General features: G+C 43.8%; 1 protein-coding gene across 4 annotated transcripts in view; it reads left to right on the top strand.

Annotated features, from left to right (window-relative positions):
- The first annotated feature begins 405 nt into the window (after positions 1–405).
- LOC139034237 (ADAMTS-like protein 3) overlaps positions 406–15,815 on the top strand; it is an 80,410-nt gene continuing 65,000 nt past the window's right edge. Inside the window, exons 1-6 of one of the 4 annotated variants that reach the window (XM_070464697.1) lie at positions 406–729; positions 978–1,098; positions 2,576–2,670; positions 3,188–3,388; positions 3,846–3,973; positions 5,371–5,475. In XM_070464697.1, the coding sequence (XP_070320798.1) occupies positions 2,618–2,670; positions 3,188–3,388; positions 3,846–3,973; positions 5,371–5,475 (487 nt within the window). In that variant the 5' untranslated portion in view covers positions 406–729; positions 978–1,098; positions 2,576–2,617. Of the gene's footprint in view, positions 730–977; positions 1,099–2,575; positions 2,671–3,187; positions 3,389–3,845; positions 3,974–5,370; positions 6,395–15,815 lie in introns of those variants that run through there. The other 3 variants (XM_070464698.1, XM_070464699.1, XR_011486662.1) reach the window with 3 other exon arrangements.

The raw sequence follows: 15,815 nt of genomic DNA, 5'->3' as shown, positions 1-15,815 counted from the left end.
TGATCCACTTTTGAGAAAGAGGATCCATTAGGGCATCCCCTGGAGAGACCCTCCTGTCTTGTCCTCTTGGCTCTGCTTGGAGACTCTTGAGAAGCCGGCCCACTGCACAGAGTTTCCCCTCCTTCTCTGGGACTTTTCTGGCAGATCTAGCTGGCCTGAGACAACCCCTTTCTCAGGCTGTATGTCTTGCCGAACTGTCAAGGGGCCTTTGTGAAATGTGAGGTAGTATGTTGAAAGAGGTAGATTTGGCAACAGACACACTGGGTTCCAGTCCAGCTGCAGGACTAAGGGCTCCATCCTGGCTGTAATAACCCCCTCGGTTATGACAACGAGCTAGTCAAGGGAAAATGAGATTTAAAGAACCCCTTTACCCCATCTGATGGCAGATCCTCTGTGTGCTGCTCAGAGAGCCTGACGGGCAGCTAACCAGAAAGCAGCTCATAGTTGTCTTTGGCCAGGTTGTCTCTAGCCCATCATCCCTTTTCCTCCGGCGGCCATCTGTGAGATTCCTTTTCTTTCTGCAGAGACTTTCTGGGAGCTTGGCAACTGGACTCATTGTTCTGCCATGTGCGGCCACTTGGGAGCCCAAGGTCAGAGACCCCAGTGCCTGATGGCCAATGGGAGGAAGTGAGTGAGGCCTTCTGTGACCAGCTCCAGGAGCCACGGGACATCCTGTAACCACAGGGAGCCACAGGGACAGCCCTGTAACATCCGGGGCTGCCCCCCGAGGTGTGTGCAGTCACTCTTCTCTCCTTGCTACCAGGGTTTGACTTGTTTTAAAATGCACAGTTATTTGGACTGAATAACTCAACCACTAAGGTTTGTTTTATGTGGACTGTACTTGGTGCTCAGCTAAGTAGTTTATGTGGATCACTTCACAGTCATCTATCAAGTCAATATTGTTCTTTATTTTATTTCTTTTTCTTTGTTTTTGTTTTTTTTTTTTTTTGGTTATGCTACACTGCGTAACCAACCAGGGATTGAACCCAAGTCCCCTGCACCAGAAGCTCAGAGTCTTAACCACTGGACCTCCAGGGATGTCTCCAGTGTTGTTCATTCTCTATTATACAGTTGGAAAAACTCTCCTAGGCCACACAGGTAAGAGGGCCAGAATTCAAATCAGGTTAGTCCTGATTTCAGAGCTTCTGGTCTTAATTGCCACTCTCACCTGCTCCCTGCAATCACAATGGACCTTAAGAGCACAGGAAAGCTGACTTCATGGGTTCACCTCAGAGATATGGCAGAAGGGCAGCATCACAAGAGGCACTCATGAGATGCACCATTCCTTAGACTCTACTCCCATGGGTGGTGGTGTTATCCAGTCGCCTGTCGTGTCTGACTCTTTGTGATCCCATAGACTGTAACATGCCAGGCCTCCCTGCCCCTCACCATCTCTCGGAGTTTGCCCAAGTTCATGTTCATTGCATTGGTGATGCCATCTAGCATCTCATCCTCTAATGCCCTCTTCTCCTTCTGCCCTCTGTCTTTCCCAGCATCAGGGAATTTTCCAGTGAGGCATCTGTTCTCATCAGGTGACCAAAATGCTGTAACTTCAGCTTCAGCATTAGTCCCTCCAGTGAATATTCAGGTTGATCTCCCTTAAGATTGACTGGTTTGATCTCCTTGCTGTCCAAGGACTTTCAGGAGTCTTCTCCAGCACCACAGTTCAAAGGCATCAGTTCTTTGGTGTTCTGCCTTCTTTGTGGTCCAGCTCTCACAACTGTACATGACCACTGGGAAGACCACAGCCTTGACTATACGGACCTTTGTTGGCAGAGTAATAATGTCTCTGCTTTTCAACACACTGTCTAGGTTTGTCATCACTTTCCTGCCAAGAAGCAATCGTCTTCTGATTTCATGGCTACAGTCACCATCCACAGTGATTTTGGAGCCCAAGAAGAGGAAATCTGTCACTACTTCCACTTTTCCCCCTTCTATTTGCCATGCAGCAATGCAGCCAGATACCATGATATTATTATTATTATTATTTTTTAGTATGTAGTCTTAAACTGGCTCTTTCACTCTGCTGCTTCACCTCTTAAGTTCCTCTTCACTTTCTGCCATTAGAGTGGTATCATCTGCATCCCCAGGGGTAAAGCCATTAATAACCTTTCTATATCATAGATGACACAAATCAATAGTTTTAAAAGTATCCAAAATCAAACTCATAATCTCCACCAAATCTGATCTGCCCCTAGTTAGTGTTCCAGATCACAAGGACTACATCCTAAGCTACCCACCCCTCTTTCCTCTCACTGCCATCCATTCCTGTCAGTTTCCCACTGTTCCCAATGTCTTTGTCATTCCTCGTACGGGCCACATCAGGAGCCTCCTGAGTTTGTCTCCTCTCTAGAGTGCCTTGTCCATTCTATAAGCAGAAACATCTTTTACTTATTTTTGTTGGAGGATAGTTGCTTTACGATGTGTTTCTACTGTAGAGCAAAGCTAGTCAGTCACATGTATACACACATCCCCTCTTTTCTGGATTTCCTTCCCGTTTAGGTCACCACAGCATGCTGAGTAGAGTTCCCTGTGTGATACAGTACCTTTCATTAGTTATCTGTTTTATCCACAGTAGTGTATATGTCAGTCCCAGTCTCCCAGTTCGTCTTCCCAGATGGCGCTAGTGGTGAAGAATCTGCCTGCCAATGCAGGAGCTGCAGGAGACAGGTTCGATCCCTGGCTTGGGAAGATCCTCTGGGGGAGGAGATAGCAACCCACTCCAGTATTCTTGCTTGGGAAATCCCATGGACAGAGGAGCCTGGTGGGCTACAGCCCATGGGGTTGCAAGAATCAGACACGTCTGAGCGACCAAACAGCACCAACAAGGAGCACCCAGGTGCCTCCTCCTTTTTTCTTCCCTTTGGTTTCAGTGAGTTGAAATTCACCTTTCCAAAATTTCCACCTGATTTTGCCCCATCTCTGCTCTCTGAGGCCACACAGCTGATGGCTCTTACCTCCCTGAGGACGGCTCTATCCCACCCCGATGCTATTGTGTCTGCACGGTGATTCTGTTGCTTCTGAGTGGAAGGAGATCTGGGAGTATGGCTGGAGTTACTGCGCTGCTGCCCACTCGCAGAGACATGTGTCGGCCCTGAAGCAGTCATACTGCTGGGATAGGCTTTCTCTCTGGAAGGCAGTCCCTATAGGGACCGTCCTACTAAGCTCCTGTAGTTTTTGTTCTTAGGTGGCTCACAGGCACGTGGTCAGAGTGCTCTGTGTCTTGTGGTGAAGGATTCCGCAGTTGGCAAGTGACATGTAAGCACACAAGAGCCAATGGAATGGTGCAGGCGTTGCTGCTGAGTGTGTCCCCTGAGACAGGCCTCTGGGGAGAAGACCCTGTTCCAGGCACCCCTGTGTTCAGGGGCTTGTTGAACAAGGGAACCAGGTAATGCTGACAAATGTAGTGTTTTAAAATCATCCGGGCCCTGTGGTCAAACCCAGACATCCAAAAAGGGACTTCCCCTGGCATTCCAGTGTTGGGAATTTGCCTTCCAATGCAGGCAATGTGGGTTCATCCTTGGTCGGGGAACTAAGATCCCACATGCCATGAGGCCAAAACATAAAACAAGCAATAGTGTAACAAAACCCCACCCATCAGGGCCCCTCCCCACAGGGGAGAGGAGAGCACTGACTCCTGCAGGACATTCAGGAAACTCACCTGCACAGGGAGCCGACCACACCACACACCGGCTGGTTCAGGGGACTTACTCGCCTATCCTAGACCTCCCGGTCATCATTAACACAGGCTGCCGAGATCAAAAGTTCCCCTCAGCCCTTCTGAAAATGTTCAGTATTGTCAGTGTGGGAGAATAATATCCTCTTTCTGCATTTCTGCCCTGCAGTGCAGCAGCTGTTGCTCCTGAGGATCATTGTACTAATTCTTCGGTCATTAACTCCGAGTCCTACATGACTACACACTTCTCTAACTGGAGAGGATGCAAAACAGATGGAGATACATCTTTCTGGAGAAGTAAAGTTTATGAAAACTATGCAGAACCAAGGAGTTGGCAAGAACTATCCCCTCCACCACCAACATGGAGGGGGGAGTGTGGGGGTAGGGGGACGTGCCCTGGGGGAGAGTCCAGTCTGTGAAGTTTCACCCAGTGGCGGAGGAGGGGCAGCTGGGTCAGGGTGACGCCTCTTCTGGTCTCCCAGGCTACTCCAGACCATCCTCTGAGCTGGCCAGGGTTCCTGAAGGCCATGGAGGTGCTGGATTTGAATCCCATAGTCCACTTGACTGGGTCCCAGGGAGCTCAGCAGGGCTCCTTTTGTCTTGGTCAGTCATCCATGGGTTGGTCTGGGCCTGATTTATTTGTGCGGTATTGCTGGGCATCCACAACAGCAATGTTTTCTAAACCTCCATATTCTCCCAGCCACGCCCCTCTTTTTCTTTCTGAGGCCAGAGGGAGTGGCTGGGGAGTGGGACTGCCCAGCTTGGTCAGAGCTTCCGGCGGTGTTGGCCACACTCAGGGGGTAGTGGGTTCCCTCTGGGGCTTTGCTGCTGATGCCATGGGTACTGTGGGTGTGCCGGGTGCCGCTCTTGTCCCGGGTGCTGCTCTTGCTGCAGGTGTCACGGGTGCTGCTGGTGTCTTGGGAGCCGCCGTTGTCTGAGGTATCGCTGGTGTCTCGGGTGCCAGGTCGTGTCCCAGGTGCTGCTCTTGCCGTGGATGCCCCTCATGCTTTGGGTGTCACGGGTGCCACTGGTGTCCCGGGTGCCACTCTTGCCGCGAGTGTCACAGGTGCCACTGGTGTCTCGGGTGCTGCTCATGTCCTGGGTGCCGCTGGTGTCTTGGGTGCTGCTCTTGCCGTGTCACTGGTGCTCCTCTTGCCGTGGGTGCCGCTCTTGCTGTGGGTGTCATGGGTGCTTTTGGTGTCTTGGGTGCTGCTCTTCCCGCGAATGTCCCGGGTGCCACTGGTGTTCTGCACTGTCACCTCCGAGTCCTCTTCACAGAGTGGCTGGAGTGGCTCCTTATCCATCTAGACCCACGGATGCTGCCGAAGATGGTGTAAAGTAGCTCTGGTTGTCGGGTCAAGGGTCAGCATGCTTGCTGTTAATGTTCTTATTTCTTTTGATAGGTCGTCGGGCACATAATAATGCCCTGTGAGCACACTCTGCTTCATCTCCTGGTAGTCTCGTCCTTGGAAGGGTTCAAACCCAGTCACCATGACATACAGAATAACACCAAGGCTCCACACATCCACAGGCAGGCCTAAATACATCAACTCCAGGAAGATCTCAGGGGCTGTAAAGACAGGGGTGCCGCAGAATGTACCTAACTTCTCTCCAGGGCAGTAATCATAGCTCAGAGTGAAGTCTGCAGTCTTCACATTGTGGTCCACATCAAGGAACAAGTTGCTTGGTTTCAGGTCCCGGTACACAATGCCCCGCTCGTGGCAGTGGTTCGGGGCCAATAGGAGCTGCCAGAAGAGTTGTTGGGCCTCCTGCTCCGTCATGCGGCCCTGGTCATCCAGGTAAGCTTGCATGTCTCCCCCACTCATGTACTCCAGAACCGTGATGGTTGAATCTTCCGTGTCAATGACATTGAGGACTTTCACTATATTTTCATGATTTAACAGCTGTGTATGTCTCCTCTCACACATGAACCCTAGGACGTAGTGGAATTTCAGTTTGCATTTCTTTATTACCTTAAGGGCCACCTCGGTCCCGGCCACAACATGTCAGGCCAGCAGAACTGTAGCATGCCATCCTTCTTCAATAGTGTGGACAATTTCATAATTCTCTATTTGAGTTTGTTTATTTGAACACCTGGCCATTAGGTCCTGCATGGTGGTAAACCCTAACTACTCTACCAGTTAACTGTTCTACCAGCTAACTACTCTATGCCAACTAAAGAAACAAACTCTGTCTATGACAACTAAACTAACAAACGCTAACTATGACAACTATGCTAGCAACAAAACTATGCCAACTATACTAATGCTAACCATGCCAACTATACTAACAGGGTGAACTATGCCAAATACACTAACAATGCTAACTATGCTAATACTACCTATACTAACTATGCTAATAAACTATTAACTATACAAAATATGCTCACTGTACCAATGATACTAACTATACTAATACTAGCAGCACTAACTAAAAAAATAAAAATAAAAGATAAAATGTGAACAAGAATTAAAGGGTGGAATGGAAAAAGAAAAATAAGAAAATGATACAAAGAAAAACTCTACAAATGAGAAAAACTAAAAAAAAAAAAAATATGAAAAGAGAAGTAGAACTAAGGGGGGGAAAAAAAAACCAAAATGGGACAAAACAAAAGAAACACTTAAATGAGAAACACTGAAATGAAAAAAATGAAGAAAAAACTAAGGGGGAAAAAAACAGAAAACGATAAACGATGGAAAAAACAAAATGAAAGAAAAATGAGAAAAGGGGGAAAAATTTTAAATTAAGAAAAGGCAAAGAAAAATGAGAAAAATAAAAAAGAGGAGAGGAAAAAAAGGAAAAATACAATCAACAGAATGGCAAAAACACAGGAAAAAAACAGCTAACTGTGGGTCCAGCCGTCAAGTACCAGTATCAGCTTCCTGGGCTCTGAGGACCAAAAACCTGGGGCCAGCTGGGCTCTTATATAAGGTTTTTAGTGAGTTTCATCACAGTTGTGCCCTGTAAGGACAGAGCAGGAAACACACCAATCATGACTGAGGATAAATCTTAATGGTTTTCTCCCTTTTCAGGTTCAAGGCACCTTTACACTTAGGAGAAAGGGTCCTAAAGAGATTTTTCTTTATATGTGCTATTAGAGACTGGTATTCAGTTTCTTAGAAACTGAAAGCTATTGAATTCTTCAGCAGTCTTTCCATGACTAGACTGAAAATCAGTAATGATGTTAAGGACCTCATAACATCTACACTTGAAATATTCAATTCCTTTTCCTTAAACTCTGGTCTCAAAGTGACCATTTAAATGAACTTGACTATACTATCAGAAACTGTCCTGTTGCATGTGACACTCATAGGCACATAGTTAATGTCTGCAAAGCTGAGAGATTTTCTGGGAGGATCATGAACAGATTTCTCATTGGGAGCCTCAGAGGCCAGATGACATGGGTCAGTGTATTTGAAGTGTTGAAGGGAAAGAAGCTGTCAACCAAGAACCCTATGTGTAGCAAAACTGTCCTTCAAAAATGAAGGAGAAATTAAGACATGCCCAGTTTGTAAGAGTTGAGGGAGTTCTGCCTCAGCACGGAGTCCTTCCGGTTGGAGTGCAGGATTTTTGACAGTAACTCAAAGCCTTATGGAAAGATAAAGATCTCCAGTAAAAATAGATAGATGGGTGACTAGAAAAGCTCATGCTACACTGCTGTAATTAAAACAGATAACCAGCAACGTCCTACTATGTAGCACAGGGAACTCTGCTCAATGTTCTATGTCAGCCTGGATGGGAGGGGAGTTTGGGGAAGAATGGATACAGGTATATGTATGGTTGAGTCCCTTTGCTGTCCCCCTGAAACTATCACAACCTTTTTGTTTGTTTGTTTGTTTTTAATAAAATCTGTTTTATTTATAAAATAAGAACAACTCAGCTTCATGACACATAACCCATAGGCCTTGGTGCCTATCCTCCGTTTAGCCCTTTGGTTCAGTCTACTTCAGTCACTCAGTCGTGTCAGACTCTTTGTGACCCCATAGACTGCAGCACGCCAGGCCTCACTGTCCATCACAAACTCCCGGACCTTGCTCAAACTCATGTCCATCGAGTCAGTGAAGCCATCCAACTATCTCATCCTCTGTCATCCCCTTCTCCTCCTGCCTTCAATCTTTCCCAGCATCAGGGTCTTTTCCAGTGAGTCAGTTCTTTGCATCAGGTGGTCAAAATATTGGAGTTTCAGCTTCAGCATCAGTCCTTCCAATGAATATTCAGGACTGATTTCCTTTAGGATTAACTGGTTTGATCTCCTTGCAGTCCAAGAGACTCTTAAGAGTCTTCTTCAACACCACAGTTCAAAAGCATCAATTCTTCGACCCTCAGTGAGAATCCAACTCTCACATCCATACATGACTACTGGGAAAACAATAGCCTTGACTAGACGGACCTTTATTGACAAAGTAATGTCTCTGCTTTTTTTTTTTTTTTTTCATTTTTATTAGTTGGAGGCTAATTACTTTACAATATTGTAGTGGTTTTTGTCATACATTGACATGAATCAGCCATGGAGTTACATGTATTCCCCATCCCGATCCCCCCTCCCACCTCCCTCTCCACCCAATTCCTCTGGGTCTTCCCAGTGCACCAGGCCCGAGCACTTGTCTCATGCATCCCACCTGGGCTGGTGATCTGTTTCACTGTAGATAATATACATGCTGTTCTCTCGAAACATCCCACCCTCGCCTTCTCCTACAGAGTCCAAAAGTCTGTTCTGTACATCTGTGTCTCTTTTTCTGTTTTGCATATAGGGTTATCGTTACCATCTTTTTAAATCCCATATATATGTGTTAGTATACTGTAATGGTCTTTATCTTTCGTGGCTTACTTCACTCTGAATAATGGGCTCCAGTTTCATCCATCTCATTAGAACTGATTCAAATGAATTCTTTTTAATGGCTGAGTAATATTCCATGGTGTATATGTACCACAGCTTCCTCATCCATTCGTCTGCTGATGGGCATCTAGGTTGCTTCCATGTCCTGGCTATTATAAACAGTGCTGCGATGAACATTGGGGTGCACGTGTCTCTTTCAGATCTGGTTTCCTCGGTGTGTATGCCCAGATGGATTGCTGGGTCATATTGGCAGTTCTATTTCCAGTTTTTTAAGAAATCTCCACACTGTTCTCCATAGTGGCTGTACTAGTTTGCATTCCCACCAACAGTGTAAGAGGGTTCCCTTTTCTCCACACCCTCTCCAGCATTTATTGCTTGTAGACTTTTGGATAGCAGCCATCCTGACTGGCGTGTAATGGTACCTCATTGTGGTTTTGATTTGCATTTCTCTGATGATGAGTGGTGTTGAGCATCTTTTCATGTGCTTTTTAGCCATCTGTATGTCTTGCTTGGAGAAATGTCTGTTTAGTTCTTTGGCCCATTTTTTGATTGGGTCATTTATTTTTCTGGAATTGAGCTGGAGGAGTTGCTTGTATATTTTTGAGATTAATCCTTTGTCTGTTGCTTCGTTTGCTATTATTTTCTCCCAATCTGAGGGCTGTCTTTTCACCTTGCTTATAGTTTCCTTTGTTGTGCAAAAACTTTTAAGTTTCATTAGGTCCCATTTGTTTATTTTTGCTTTTGTTTCTAATATCCTGGGATGTAGGTCATAGAGGATCCTGCTGTGATTTATGTCAGAGAGTGTTTTGCCTATGTTCTCCTCTAGGAGTTTTATAGTTTCTGGTCTTACATTTAGATCTTTAATCCATTTTGAGTTTATTTTTGTGTATGGTGTTAGAAAGTGTTCTAGTTTCATTCTTTTACAGGTGGTTGACCAGTTTTCCCAGCACCACTTGTTAAAGAGGTTGTCTTTTTTCCATTGTATATCCTTGCCTCCTTTGTAGAAGATAAGGTGACCATAGGTTCATGGATTTATCTCTGGGCTTTCTATTCTGTTCCATTGATCTATATTTCTGTCTTTGTGCCAGTACCATACTGTCTTGATGACTGTGGCTTTGTAGTAGAGTCTGAAGTCAGGCAGGTTGATTCCTCCAGTTCCATTCTTTCTCAAGATTACTTTGGCTATTTGAGGTTTTTTGTATTTCCATACAAATTGTGAAATTATTTGTTCTAGTTCTGTGAAAAATACCGTTGGTAGCTTGATAGGGATTGCATTGAATCTATAGATTGCTTTGGGTCGTATAGCCATTTTGACAATATTGATTCTTCCAATCCATGAACACGGTATATTTCTCCATCTGTTTGTGTCCTCTTTGATTTCTTTCATCAGTGATTTATAGTTTTCTATGTATAGGTCTTTTGTTTCTTTAGGTAGATATACTCTTAAGTATTTTATTCTTTTTGTTGCAATGGTGAATGGTATTGTTTCCTTAATTTCTCTTTCTGTTTTCTCATTGTTAGTGTATAGGAATGCAAGAGATTTCTGTGTGTTAATTTTATATCCTGCAACTTTACTGTATTCGTTGATTAGCTCTAGTAATTTCCTGGTAGAGTCTTTAGGGTTTTCTATGTAGAGGATCATGTCATCTGCAAACAGAGAGAGTTTCACTTCTTCTTTTCCTATCTGGACTCCTTTTACTTCTTTTTCTGCCCTGATTGCTGTGGCCAACACTTCCAAAACTATGTTGAATAGTAGTGGTGAGAGTGGGCACCCTTGTCTTGTTCCTGATTTTAGGGGAAATGCTTTCAATTTTTCACCATTGAGGGTAATGCTTACTGTGGGTTTGTCATATATAGCTTTTATTATGTTGAGGTATGTTCCTTCTATTCCTGCTTTCTGGAGAGTTTTAATCATAAATGGATGTTGAATTTTGGCAAAGGCTTTTTCTGCAGCTATTGAGATAATCATATGGTTTTTATCTTTCAATTTGTTAATGTATCACAACATTGTTAATCAGCTATACTCCAGTATAAAATCAGAAGTTTAAAAAAATGAAAAGCTAGTACTATTATAACTTTGGTTTGTAGCTCTGCTTTTTGTTTTCAATTTGATTTGAGACTCAGTTCAGTTCAGTCACTAAGTCGTGTCCGACTCTTTGCGACCTCATGAATCGCAGCATGCCAGGCCTCCCTGTCCATCACCAACTCCCGGAGGTTACTCAAACTCATGCCTATCGAGTCGGTGATGCCATCCAGCCATCTCATCCTCTGTCGGCACCTTCTCCTCCTGCCCCCAATCCTTCCCAGCATTAGGGTATTGCCCAGTGAGTCAACTTTTCACATGAGGTGGCCAAAGTACTGGAGTTTCAGCTTCAGCATCAGTCCCTGCAGTGAACACCCAGGACTGATCTCCTTGAGGATGGACTGGTTGGATCTCCTTGCAATGCAAGGGACTCTCAAGAGTCTTCTCCAACACCACAGTTCAAAAGCATCCATTTTTTGGTGCTCAGCTTTCTTCACAGTCCAACTCTCACATCCATACATGACCACTGGAAAAACCATAGCCTTGACCAGACAGACCTTTGTTGGCAAAGTAATGTCTCTGCTTTTTAATATGCTGTCTAGATTGGTCATAACTTTCCTTCCAAGGAGTAAGTGTCTTTTAATTTCATGACTGCAGTCACCATCTGCAGTGATTTTGGAGCCCCAAAAAATAAAGTCTGCCACTGTTTCCACTGTTTCCCCATCTATTTCCCATGAGGTGATGGGACCAGATGCCATGATCTTAGTTTTCTGAATGTTAAGCTTTAAGCCAACTTTTTCACTCTCTTTCACTTTCATCAAGAGGCTTTTTAGTTCCTCTTCACTTTCTGCCATAAGGGTGGTGTCATCTGCATATCTGAGGTTATTGATATTTCTCCCGGCAATCTTGATTCCAGCTTGTGCTTCTTCCAGCCCAGCATTTCTCATAATGTACTCTGCATTTAAGTTAAATAAGCAGGGTGACAATATACAGCCTTGAGGTACTCCTTTTCCTATTTGGAATCAGTCTGTTGTTCCATGTCCAGTTCTAACTGTTGCTTCCTGACCTGCATACAGGTTTCTCAAGAGGCAGGTCAGGTGGTCTGATATTCCTATCTCTTTCAGAATTTTCCACAGTTTATTGTGATCCACACAGTCAAAGGCTTTGGCCTAGTCAATAAAGCAGAAATAGATGTTTTTCTGGAACTCTCTTGCTTTTTCGATGATCCAGCAGATATTGGCAATTTGATCTCTGGTTCCTCTGCCTTTTCTAAAACCAGCTTGAACATAGGGGTAACCACTAGACCATTCAGGTATGACCTAAATCAAATCCCTTATGACTATACAGTGGAAGTGAGAAATAGATTTAAGGGACTAGATCTGATAGACAGAGAGCCTGATGAACTATGGACGGAGGTTCATGACATTGTACAGGAGACAGGGATCAAGACCATCCCCATGGGAAAAGAAATGCAAAAAGGCAAAATGGTTGTCTGAGGAGGCCTTACAAATAGCTGTGAAATGAAGAGAAGCAAAAAGCAAAGGAGAAAAGGAAAGATATTCCCATTTGAATGCAGAGTTCCAAAGAATAGCCAGGAGAGATAAGAAAGCCTTCCTCAGCGATCAATGCAAAAAAATAGAGGAAAAAAACAGAATGGGAAAGACTAGAGATCTCTTCAAGAAAATTAGAGATACCAAGGGAACATTTCATGCAAAGATGGGTTCGATAAAGGACAGAAATGGTATGGACCTAACAGAAGCAGAAGATATTAAGAAGAGGTAGCAAGAATACACAGAAGAACTGTACAAAAAAGATCTTCACGACCCAGATAATCACAATGATGTGATCACTCACCTAGAGCCAGACATCCTGGAATGTGAAGTCAAGTGGGCCTTAGAAAGCATTACTACGAACAAAGCTAGTGGATGTGATGGAATTCCAGTTGAGCTATTTCAAATCCTGAAAGATGATGCTGTAAAAGTGCTGCACTCAATGTGCCAGTAAATTTGGAAAATTCAACAGTGGCCACAGGACTGGAAAAAGTCAGTTTTCATTCCAATCCCTAAGAAAGGCAATCCCAAAGAATGCTCAAACTACTGCACAATTGCACTCATCTCACAAGCTAGTAAAGTAATGCTCAAAATTCTCCAAGCCAGACTTCAGCAATACGTGAACCGAGAACTTAGAGGGATGTAAAGGCTTCTATTTGAAGCCTGCAGCCTGCCCTGCACATCTTGATTTTGTCCCAGATCCCATCTTGGCCTTCCTTCTACCGCCCATCTTTGCAGCTTTGTTCATTCTCTTGCCTGTGTGCCCAGTCCAGGCCCAGAAAAATATGCTTTTCTTTTCCAAACTGTTTATGGCAACTGGTTTGATATCTGAGAAACTGTATTTTGCTCACTGACCTCCTCTTCCTCCACCCAAAGTGCGCCCGTTTGGGGAGAAGGTCATCATAGTGGCCCTGTTCGAAAGCACAGCTGAAGAGTGGGAGAGGAGTTGTGGACTGGGGCTTTGTGAAATACCACCCGAAAGACACACCGAGTACCTTTTTCAGAAACTTGGATGTTGAGGCATTTAGTCTGCTGAGATGCGTCGCCTCTGTTCCCAAGCAAGCATCTAACGGGCCATTGTCACCAACCCAATTAAGTGGTGAGGTCTCAAAAAAAAGAAGAGAGAAAAAAGAGTCAACCTTAAGATGTTAATGGTTTAAGGGTTTTGTTTTGTTCTTTATTTTTTAATGCTCTAAATTGATCATGTCAGGCCTGGCTGGCCAGTTTCTCAGAGAAACAGGTGATGACCCAGGTGCTTAGGAGCAGGCTGATGTTCCCACTTTGAGATAGTGAGTTTCAAGGTATAGCACACTTAGCAGCATTTGAATCACAGCAAGTGTAACATCTCTGCTTTAGGTGGAAAGCTCATCAGAGACAGCAGTTAAGGGTGTGCACCTTAACTTTTCCATTCTGATGTGTTGAATTTTTCTGTCTAGAAAATGGAAATATCTGGGAGCACTCCTGCTTCCAGGTAATCTGTTAGTAACTGATGTCTCTAAATTCCTTATGCTGTAAAGGACAGTTCTTTTGCTCCAGCATAGTACCAGGATAAACAAATCAAGGGATATTCAGCTATACATATTTACTTAAAAGTTTGAGTACTGAAAGGAACGGGACATAAAATATGGGTATATCTCGTTTTATTGTTTTTCAGTTATTGTTCTTTGCAGATACTGAGTTTTTTTTCTTTTTCTTTTTTTACATATTGAAGGTTTGTGGCAGCTTGTCAGATGATGGTTAGCATCTTTTAGCAATGAAGTATTTTTTAATTAAAATGTACATGTTTTGTTTTCAGCCTTCTTTACATTCTGACAAGATGAGATGCAATGGGTCTATCTTGTGTATTTTCTGCTCTTTTGCCAAAAGTTTTTCACTTTCATCTCAGGTTCAAAGGATTTGTTAACAAAATAAGCCACTCATTATATACAAATAAATAATACAGATATTTATTAGAGAATTATCTAGCTTACTTTCAACATACTAACATTAAAAAAAGAGAAATAAAAGAGAGAATACATCACCAAATTGGGTTTTGACCAACATCCAGACTTAAACAGTGCTGGGAAGTCCCATGTCACAGCACATCTGGAGTCCCAATTGGGAAAAGGTCCCAGGCAGCACATCCGCTCCATGGGTGAGACTTCAAAGATTGCAGTTCTGGGTTCCTGCTTATAATCCCAGGATGGTCCCAAACTGATATCATCAATCTGTGACCAAATTGCAGCTCTGGTTTCATGTTAATGCTGTTGGTTTTTTCTTGTGAAACTTGGAATGTAGTTAAGCCTGGGGCTTGGTTGGCCAGGCCTCTTCCAGGGTCTCAACAATCTCAAGATTTCTCCCCCATCTTATCTATGGTGCTGCAAGTCTTGCACTCACAGCAGGCAGTCACTCCCAGTCACTCCCAGTCAGGGCAGTGTCCAGGCAGGTTAGAAGCAAGGTCAGAGGCCTGCTCTGCTTTGTCTCTGAAGCCTAAACAAGACTATTCATTTAATTTCCCTAACACACGTCTCAGTTCTGGAACCAACAGGAGCCTTGGTTCCTCTGATTGGAGAATGCATTAGAAACCAGGATTTGGGTACTTGGTGAGCTCACTGATACTGAAGTGGGCTGGCTATTTTGTTTTTACTAGTCTTTTTTTTTAGTTGAAGTTTAGTGGAATTGCAATGTTGTGTTAATATTTGCTGTACAGCAAAGTGACTCAGTTATACATATATTCTTTTTTATACTCTTTTCTGTTATCGTTTATCCCAGGATGTTGAATATATTTCCCTGTGCTATACAGTCAGACCTTGTTGTCTGGACAACTGTTATTTAAACACCGTGGTCACTCTGTACTCTGACATAAAGTTTCCACTCCAAGCGAAGTGTTCTCTTTGCATTTTCTGGTGTTGACTTAGCTTTCCTGTCTGTGCCTTTCCCACCTCAGTCCCAGCCCATCAGGCCCCTTGTGGATTGTCAACTCCTGCAAGATTCCCTTGGCCAGGAGCCGCCTATTTCCTGGTCTCCCAGAGCGCGCACTACTCTAGCAGCACACAGTGTGTGTTTTGGTTTAGAGCTTCTCTGCTCGTGTCTTCATTCTCCTCTTTTAATCTCGAGGGCAGGTCAGAGTCACCAATCGCCCACTGTCCTCAGTTTCCTAGCAGAGTGACTCTGCTCTCATATCTTGTAGCTGATTTGAAACTTGAAGATAAATCACCGTTCTGGGGAGACCCATCATTGGGGATCGAAAAGCTTCCAGATGCTCTATTGTTTCTCCCTCAGACAGCTATAAACCACCAGCTGAAGCAGGGAGTCAGGAGACATTTTTGTTTCAGTATGTTTCTTTTATATTCTGTAAAAATGTATGCCAACTGAGAGGAACTGATGTAATAGGGAACTAAATTTAGGTGATACCAGTTGAAGTTAGAAATATTAGAAATTGGAAGTTATTGCTATAAATTCTATTGAATAATCTGGTGTTGATTATTTTTTCCCAGTTATCTCTGCCAGTTGATAACTATCATAAACAATTTTCCTTGTCAAATTAAAAGCTGATATAAAAGGCTTTTAAAAGGCTGAGTTGAGGAATTTACATGACTGGGGAAATGGGCTTGTAATATATTCAAGGAATGAGCATTAAGAGATTTCTGTGGGGGGAAAAGACCTGAAAATTACTGAGAAAGCTTTCTTAGTTTAATGCAGGGGAGACAATAACTCGGCAACGCACACAAAGAGCTGCATGGAAGCTCC

Source organism: Odocoileus virginianus, unplaced genomic scaffold, assembly GCF_023699985.2.
Source record: "Odocoileus virginianus isolate 20LAN1187 ecotype Illinois unplaced genomic scaffold, Ovbor_1.2 Unplaced_Contig_67, whole genome shotgun sequence".
NCBI lineage: Eukaryota > Metazoa > Chordata > Mammalia > Artiodactyla > Cervidae > Odocoileus > Odocoileus virginianus.
Note: the sequence above shows the minus strand (reverse complement) of the source record. Positions and strands in the feature narration are given on the sequence as shown.